Raw genomic sequence first — 8650 nt, 5'->3', positions numbered from 1 at the left:
CTCCTCAGGATGGATCCTTTTCTCTAATGTCCAGCTATCTTCCCTCTGGTCCTTCCTCTCCTCCTCAGGATGGATCCTTTTCTCTAATGTCCAGCTATCTTCCCTCTGGTCCTTCCTCTCCTCCTCAGGATGCATCCTTTTCTCTAATGTCCAGCTATCTTCCCTCTGGTCCTTCCTCTCCTCCTCAGGATGCATCCTTTTCTCTAATGTCCAGCTATCTTCCCTCTGGTCCTTCCTCTCCTCCTCAGGATGCATCCTTTTCTCTAATGTCCAGCTATCTTCCCTCCGGTCTTGCCTCCTGAGGGCCATATTATTTGTCAGATGGGTGAGTATCCCAATTTAAAATATTACAAAAAATGTAAATATTTGTACCTGTTCTGGTGTGAAGTCTGAGAGCGCTCAAAATCCCAGTCAGAGGGCGATAAGTAGCCTTCCTTGACCAAGTCGTCTAAGATTTCCATAGTATCGGATAACCCAGTCTGACTCAGATTCCCATCTGCCTCTCTACATATTGAGAAATACAAAACACCATTTAAAAAAAGGATGTTTTATGTGGTTTAAGACTCCAGGTCTAGACGAACTCACTCATTAGATAAGTCGCTGGTTTCATAGAAGTGCTCTTTTTTTCCTGTGGATGAAAGATTACAGAGTTTTTTTTTTTTAAACAGATCCCTGTGACAACACATAATTGCATTAAAACCATAAAGTTTGATGTTACTAAAAAGACCCAACACCACAACTTGTCATCTTGACAGATCAGGGTTAAAAACAATCATCAGTTTTCCCCCAATCCATCTGATGAGACTAATGGAGGAACACAAGTGTATCAGCGAAGACGAAAAACATTTAAATAAGCTGCATTTCAACCTGGAGCTTGAAGAGAGGATGGACCACTACTCTGACTGAAAGGAGAGGCTGAATAGTGACGCGACGGTTTTATTGCAGAACTCCCAGAGTCGTCATGCAGCACATGTTTCTCCTCCTGTTCTTTGACCTCTTCACATTCCTTCAATGCACGTAAAAGATCTGGATCTGGAGCGGTTGGGGATAATAATAATAATAATAATAAAAGCTTTATAGATTTCCAAAATTGATTTTAAAATCACAAAAATGTAAACTGGATAAGAGACGGAGCAGTAACATCTATTACAATTAAAAACATTCTGATCCAACCTTTGAGTGGAACAGAGAGTCTGACGCTTTTTTTTACTCCCGCGGTGGCTTTTGGATCAGACTCCCGGTCTGAGGAGAGCTTTTCAATTGCGTTTACCAGCTGCATACAGGAAAAAGAGATGGAACAATTAAGAGGACAGTTTCACAGAACAAAAACAGCCTACGCAAGACAATTTATACATGTTTAAGAAAAAATCTAGGCAGCTTCTACAAAACATCCTTGTGTACCATTCTTGACTTGGAAAAGTCCATCTCAAGATTATCTGCAATGTTCTGTAAAGCGGCCAACTGAGAGTCCATCTCTGACAGGCGGGAGGAGAACCAGGCTGTAGCAGGCGCTGAAGGAGCTCCGTCAGGGACGAGGCTCTGCGCCTTTATGGCTCGACAGATTTCAGATGCGGATGAATCCTCCAACGCATCATCCTGTAAGGTGAGTCTCTCTGCAGCTCTAGCGGGCTCGGAGGGACTGAATGAAAGAGACACCTCAGGGACTTCTGTGGTATCGGATTTTTGTGAGAAAAAAGCAGATAAAAGAGTAAGAAACTTGATTTTAAGACACATTGGAAAGATAAACCAAAAAGTGTTCGTGCCAAGTTGAACGGATCCTGTGATTTTACAACCACAAATTTCAAAGTATTTTATTGGCATTTTTATCTGATAGATTAACAACACAAAGTAGCCTATAATTGTGAAGCAGAAGGGAAAAACTTATTACAAAATGTAAATCTTTGCTAATGTACAGACTTAATTGGATTTAACTCTGAACCTTGGATCATTGGAATGCATGAAAAGGCTTTGATAGAAACCTTTTGCTTAGCGCCATTCATATTCCCCATTAAGCCTGATCAGCTGTCCTTTTCACACTAAAAAAATCTATTAGAGTAAAGGGCGCAAAGCACAAATACTCACCACATTTTTCTCAATAAAGAATTTTGTAAAGCACATAGCTTCAGGACTACACACTATTTTGTGTTGTTCTATTGCTGAAAATCCCAGTAAATTACAAAGAGGTTTGTGGCTGCGATGTGACAAAATGTTCAGGGATATGAGCGTTGTTTGCAAGAAACCTGCGGTAGATCTGGGTTCCTGAAGGTTGTTTGCGACTGGAACTGAGGACTGTGCCTCAGCTTCAGCAGCTGAGCTGATGACAGAAGTGGCAAGAACATGGAGCTGAGCAGAAGTTGGCGAAGAAGAAACATCTGCTGCTTCTGAGCCAGGACATGGCGGCAAATCTTCAGACTGCCTCACATCTTCCAGATCCAAGACACTTATGAACTGGCGTCCACCAAGATCCTGACGAGTAACAACAACAACAAAAATGTGTAAAATTTACAGCTTTTTGTCAGAGTTCAATGAGAAAAGATTAGTATATACAGTATGCGTTGTTTGAGAGGACTCTTACCAGAAACGTCTCTGATTTCTGCTGGTTCTCCACTTGAACAGGGGTTTCTGGGAAATTGCATGGACTTTGCACTAGTTTGAAAAAAACACTCACGTAAGCCGATTTTTTAATTCTATCCACTAAAAAACATTAAAGTTGTGCATCATCCCACATTAGCTTACTTTTTGGGCTGCCAGTCATTGTAGACGTCTGGACAGAAATAGATTTGGTCTCAAGTGTGGGAGCAACAGCTGAAAGAACAAGTTTACATTCATTATATTGATAAATTGTAGTCTAAACAATTTTGCATTTTGAATTGTTTCAAGCAAAATATACTAAATCTAACTTAACTTAGCTTAACTTTTGGTATTTCTGAATCAGTAGGAACTCGATTACAAGAAATGTCCATGTCATATCTGTAAATCACCTGGCTCTGTGTTGGTGAAAGCGTCGTGACACTCCGGAGGGCGTTTACTTGTGGAAGCGAAGGCATGGAGCTCGGCGGAAGTGGAGAAAACTTTGTCTAATAATCTCTGACCGGTCAGCAAATGGTCTGAGGAGCCTGGGATTACAGGACCAGAAAATAAATTAGATTTAAAACATAAAACAAAGTTCTCAGATGACTGACACAATAAAATTTGGTTCACGCGTATTTAAGTTCAGTTTGTAAAAATGTAAATCTTTTTTTTTTTCTTAACTAAATATGCAGATGTAGAGTCCCTACACAAAAAAAAAAATCTATACTGTTCCAAATTTCAATTTCTAGAGTTTTTAGTCTGTTTTTTTTTTTTTTTTCAGTATAAATAGAAACATTTCTCAAGAATCTAAAGCAGATATTTTTTTTATAGTGGTCAGGTTGTAAATATGGGACATGCAAAAATCAGAGACTGGTTGGAAGGATGGATGGACAAACAGACGGACAAATGGAAGGACGACTAACAGGCTAGAAGGAAGAACATCAAGATTAAAGGAAAATAGATGAACAAAAGTCCAGACAGGTGGTTCAACGGCACTGGAAATGGAAACGGGCACCAAGGTATTGGTTTAAGCAGAAAAGCGTTCTTTGTTGTGTGATCACCTGTCACATCCTGTGCAGGTCTGATCTCTTCAGCAACTGTAGCATCTTCACTTTCGTTGATTTGTGTTGCCTAAAATTATATTGAGACAAAGATAATGTATGCATGGCTACCATAGGTATTTCTGCATTCTGCGCGAGTTATTGTTGATTCCTTCTACCTCTTTTGTTGGGATGATGGAGTCATTCGGACGGAATGAGACTTCTATGTTTATTCGCTTTTCCTCTCTTCTCTTCTGCCTGTAGAGCAAAAATGCAAAAAGAGTAAAAGAAAGCCAGCAGCTATAAAAGCTTATATTTGATTACCTTTTAGCTGAACTCAAGCAGGGGGTGCTGGTTAGATTTCTAGAGCCTTCATCAGAGTGATCTGGTCTTGGTATCTGCATCTGATCCTGTCTCAGTTTTTCCTTTGTAGTCAACTCCATCGTAAGACGAGTCTTTTGTTTTGAAGGAATATTCTGGGGTGCCATCTGTAGTCATGATAGATATGCATAAAACACTTGGGTTTACAAAGTTTGGTTCTGATCAATCTTAAAGCCTTGAAGAACGTCAGAACTGCTCACCATTTTGGGTCCAGACTCAATGTGTAAAAGCTTAATTATTGAAACTTCAGTCACTGGACTTGGAATAACAGCAGGTATTGCTGCTGTAATTAGTTTAGGGAAGCTAAAGCTGCTAGGCGGAGCGTCCCGTAACTGCAGCAGACGAAGGCCATGCATCGGTTCAGGTTTTTGAGTTGGAAAAGCAGCAGGATGTAGAGGGAACGCTTGAGCGAAGAACTGTCCTGTCGGCCCTGTCAGCGGGTGAGAGCTCCTCGGAGCTGGATCGGGCGCAGGATTAAACAGGAGATGCTTAGTTTGAACAGAAAACACATTTCTTTGCTCTCCACCTTTCTTTTTCCAAGTGGACTGATCATAGTGTGTGGCCTTGGGCTGATTGGACTTAAGGTTTGCCGTGTGAGGAGCCTGTGCATGCTGAGCGGCATAGTGTCGAGCACTGTACTCTGCCATGGCAAAGTGATGGAGTTTAAGTAACTTCAGACCCGACATCTGTGCAGTAGAGCCAGTGTGTACACTGCTGTCATACGGCTGGTGTTGAGCAGGTTGACTCCTATCAGAAGTGGCCAGGAGACCGTCTGAAGACGGGATCAGTCTCCTGCCCCCCCTTTGCTGAGTTTGTGGCGACTCTGCCTGGACAGAGAGGGGCTGCATCTCCTGAAAACCAAAACGAGTGTGTGAGTGCAGCTTGGAGTCGGAGACAAAAACCCAGAATGTACAATCTCCAAAATATCTAAAAAGCTACACCTACACTATCGGTTCTGGTGAGTTGGCTTTGGCTGATGTGACGCAGGCCGAGTCCTGTTCCCTGCAGGACAGGCTGGGCTGCAAAATGATATGAGCCGATCTGATCCAGCTGTGGTTCATTAGATTCTGGTTTTGGCACGCAGGTCTGTGTCTGAGGCGCAGCGGTGGAAGAAGTTTGAACTGGAAAAGCATTTGGCTCAGGGTTTATTCTAGCAGCAGAAGATAAATTCATATTAAGCTGTAAGGAGTTCTGCTGGGCCATCTGGAGACTGGAAAACGAAGCTCCTAGAACCTCGTTCAGACTCATGTAGTTGATGTGCTGCAAAAACAGGACAGGCGTCTTCAGTATAGAGATTTTACTTCATTTACGTAGTCCCATGTCTTACCTTCAGTTCAACCTTTCGTTACCTGAACTAATCTGAATAAGTCTTCACCCAGACGCTGTCTCATTGTGGGAGATATCAAAGGCAGAGCAGACGTTGCGGCATCAGCAGGGGGCCCTCCAGCTGGGGAGATTTGTGGCTGATCAGCAGCAGGGGTGGGGAGCAGAACGGCACCCAAATCAGAAGATTTGGAAGGAGGAGCAGGTTTAGGGTGGATGGCTGAAGGAGCAGGTTCTGAGTTAATGGGAGGACATCTGTGGGGGGAAAAAACAAACAAAAAAACACGACAACAAAAATAAGTATTCAGTTTCAGCAGGTTTGCAATGTCTATGTCCATTTCTTTTATCCATAAATTGGAAAAGCATCATCAAAGTTTGTGTTTTATTGTCCTCTTTGCAATTGCCACTGTAGAAAATGTGGGTTTAAACTAATTTGTACACTAAAGTAATATTTGACTATGACATGAGAAGGATGAAATATGCAAGTTGCTGAGACTTTGCCACATTACAAATTGAAATCAACAATCAATCAACAAGGAAGGAAGAATACATTTAAACAATAAGATCAAATACACCAAAAGAAAATGAATAGAGCCTGGAATAGAAAAATGATCATGCTCTGTTTCTCCTCCTTTTTTTCAAACCTATACTCAAAAATGCCTGAGTTAAATTCAGTCCTTTTCCAGACTTGAATGCACCATGTAAACCTGGATTTGAAACTTACTGGGACGATGAACCAGACACTGAGTAGTCGAGGTGTTCAAGCTTTAAACTCTGGAAAGAGAAACAAAATACCACAATGATCTCTGTTGTAGGAACAGAGTGAAAAATAAATATGACCAATAATTAACAAGTAATAATCACCATTTCAGGTGAGCAGACGTCTTTAGAGGTATCCTGAACGGAGTCAGAAAGTAACACTTCGACGCTCTTGCTGCTTCCGCTTCTGTCTGCAAATTTAAGGGCACTCTCATAAATATTTCCATTAGCGATAAAAACCACACGGCTATTTTATTGTCTCGTGTTTTGACAAACCTTCTCTTTCAGGCGTAACATCCAAGTCATCAAAGGCCTGCTGCGGGGAATGTGGCTCTCTCTGCCGAGAATCAAAGCTGAACTGAGCCTCATCAGCCGGACACATCGGCTCCTCTCTTTCGTCTGAGACAGAGCTGGTGAAAAAATTAACAACAGAGGATAAGTCCTGCAAAAATTAAAAGGTGTTGTTTTGCTAAATACGAAAAACAAGCGGCACACAATTTTATTAGAGATGTACTAATTGTTAAATTATGTGTTGATACTGAAATAAAAGTGATAAATATTACTATAGGTAATAGTAAGTACTTAATTGTATTGTTCTCTTGTGTTTTGGAGCAATTCGAAAAACGTTGCTCTATGAAATTGCTAAAACCACAAAATGTGGCTTTCATAGCCAATTTTTTGTGTCATAAAAGTTTCATATTTTATAATGCTTTACAGTTTTTTCACAAAGTAAAATGTGGCACAACTGGGATACAGATACAAATAAATGCAATGCAGTCGATTAATCTTGTTGCGGAAAAAGGATGAAAACTGATTAAAATCATATGCAATGCTGGTATATACTTTATTTCCCAAATGTTTTAAATCTAGAAATAATAATAATAATAATAATAATAATAATAATAACAACTTAACAGCTGCACAAGACACACATAGCCAATTTTGTAACCAGATTTGATCAGGAACCAATATTCTGAATATTCTGCATCTAAATAGCCCAGTGCCACGTCAGGACTGGTTTGCTAACGTGTCGTACTCACGGAGTAGCCTCTCCTCGCTGCAGATTAGGATTTAGACCGGTGATGGGAGTGTTGGTGGATCCACGGTAACCAGTATCAACGCTGCTCTCTCTCTCCGTCTTCCGTTCAACGCCTGAATGCAGCACGGGGGGAACAGCCCATTGCATTTCAGGAGCTTGGCTGTAGGAGGTGTAGTGGTCAGTTTGGGGTTGAGCAGCATACCTGTGCTCCAACAAACTTAACGAGGTAAGGATAGCAGGCGCTGCGGTTTTTACACGAATCACAACTCCTTCATTTTGTTCGTCTGCCATGTCTTTCTTCTTGTTGCCATGATGCCCCAGCAGTATCCTTCTATCGGCCCAGCGCACCATCCACTCCAGCAGCCTGCCCAGCTCTGGAAACCGGGCCTCTAACTCCGGATCCAGGCCCTGCTGTAAGTCAGTCACAGCCTCAACAGACGACGAGAAGCCGGGGGAGGGGTTTTCCGTGGTGAAGGCATTCTGGACAAAACTGGCTTCAGAGCCGACACTGGCTTCCTTTAGTCTTGCTGAAGAGACGTTTTGTTGCCGGTGGCCGAACAAACCTCTCTGCTTCTCGGTTCTCCGCCCGACAGAAAGGCTGCTCCTGACAACGGGAGCTTCACTCCAAACGGAAGAAGTCTGCGGGTCAGGCATCGCGTCTTGTTTCACAGGTTTGTAGCAACACCCTGCTCTGAACACCGACGGGGGCTTCCCCAAGTGCTTCCTCTCTAGAAGGTGCCCGCCTCTTTGACGACGATGTATACTTGAGACTACATCAAATGTCAGAGAGTGCAACTCCTTCTCCCGTAGCTGAGAGCAGAAGCCTTTGAGCAAAGGGATCTCATCGCCACAATCCATCCCATCAGTGGCGTCCTTCTCCAGGACGTAGCCAAGGAAAAGCTCCAGGAAATTTAGATACTCCTCGTCTTCCAGCTCAAACTCCCAGGAGCCGACCGCTGGCAAAGGAAGCTGCTCCTTTTCTCGCTCTCCACTTGTATTGGTGTTTTCTTTAAGGACACTGTCCGTCTTAGATGTCATCTTCTGTCTATCTTTCTTGCTCCTACGAAGTCAAAATAAAAATAAGAAAACCAACAAAAAACAGATAACAGCAGCGCTTCTGTCTTCTTCGCTTCTCCTACCTGCTCACAGCTGCACGGTGCTGTTTGGTTGAGATGGTCTCAGATGTATCCTCTGCTGTGTCTGCACCGCTGCGCACTGGCTGGTTAAGCTCGGTCGCAGTGCTGGTGTCCACAGTTGTCCCCAGGGACAGCTGCCCTGACGTGGCCGTGTCATTTCGTCCCCCTCTGTCCTCCTGTTCCTCTACTTTCTCCCACAGATGGAGAACAGGCGGGGCCAAGTGCCTCTGCAATCGCGCCAAATGTTTCCTCCTGTGTCTTTTTCTATCTTGAATAACACTCATCATCGACTCTTCCCCGTCTTCTCCTTGAAAATAAAAGGAAACATAAAAAAAGGGGGGGGGGGGGAACAATAGGGCCCAAATTTTCTGCGGGCCAGCAACACAAAATTCATTTAGTCA

General features: G+C 42.8%; 1 protein-coding gene across 7 annotated transcripts in view; it reads right to left on the bottom strand.

Moving 5' to 3' along the window:
- Positions 1–8650, bottom strand: part of cplane1 (ciliogenesis and planar polarity effector 1) — a 26112-nt gene that overhangs the window by 5823 nt on the left and 11639 nt on the right. For 2 of the 7 annotated variants that reach the window (XM_015035588.1, XM_015035589.1), the window contains exons 25-44: positions 8253–8556; positions 7115–8173; positions 6351–6484; positions 6180–6265; positions 6040–6089; positions 5342–5570; positions 4938–5252; positions 4193–4843; positions 3936–4099; positions 3791–3869; positions 3633–3702; positions 2982–3116; positions 2737–2805; positions 2576–2646; positions 2241–2466; positions 1402–1667; positions 1175–1273; positions 868–1039; positions 586–628; positions 373–504 (exon numbers count right to left, since the gene is read on the bottom strand). In XM_015035588.1, the coding sequence (XP_014891074.1) occupies positions 373–504; positions 586–628; positions 868–1039; positions 1175–1273; positions 1402–1667; positions 2241–2466; positions 2576–2646; positions 2737–2805; positions 2982–3116; positions 3633–3702; positions 3791–3869; positions 3936–4099; positions 4193–4843; positions 4938–5252; positions 5342–5570; positions 6040–6089; positions 6180–6265; positions 6351–6484; positions 7115–8173; positions 8253–8556 (4354 nt within the window). Of the gene's footprint in view, positions 299–372; positions 505–585; positions 629–867; positions 1040–1174; positions 1274–1401; positions 1668–2240; positions 2467–2575; positions 2647–2736; positions 2806–2981; positions 3117–3632; positions 3703–3790; positions 3870–3935; positions 4100–4192; positions 4844–4937; positions 5253–5341; positions 5571–6039; positions 6090–6179; positions 6266–6350; positions 6485–7114; positions 8174–8252; positions 8557–8650 lie in introns of all 7 variants that reach the window. The other 5 variants (XM_015035584.1, XM_015035585.1, XM_015035586.1 and 2 more) reach the window with 5 other exon arrangements.

The sequence above is a fragment of the Poecilia latipinna genome, unplaced genomic scaffold (genome assembly GCF_001443285.1).
Source record: "Poecilia latipinna isolate Pla-1442-1.1 unplaced genomic scaffold, P_latipinna-1.0 Scaffold339, whole genome shotgun sequence".
NCBI classification, from domain to species: domain Eukaryota; kingdom Metazoa; phylum Chordata; class Actinopteri; order Cyprinodontiformes; family Poeciliidae; genus Poecilia; species Poecilia latipinna.
The sequence above is the reverse complement of the archived record's forward strand: the minus strand, read 5'-3'. Positions and strand labels throughout refer to the sequence as shown.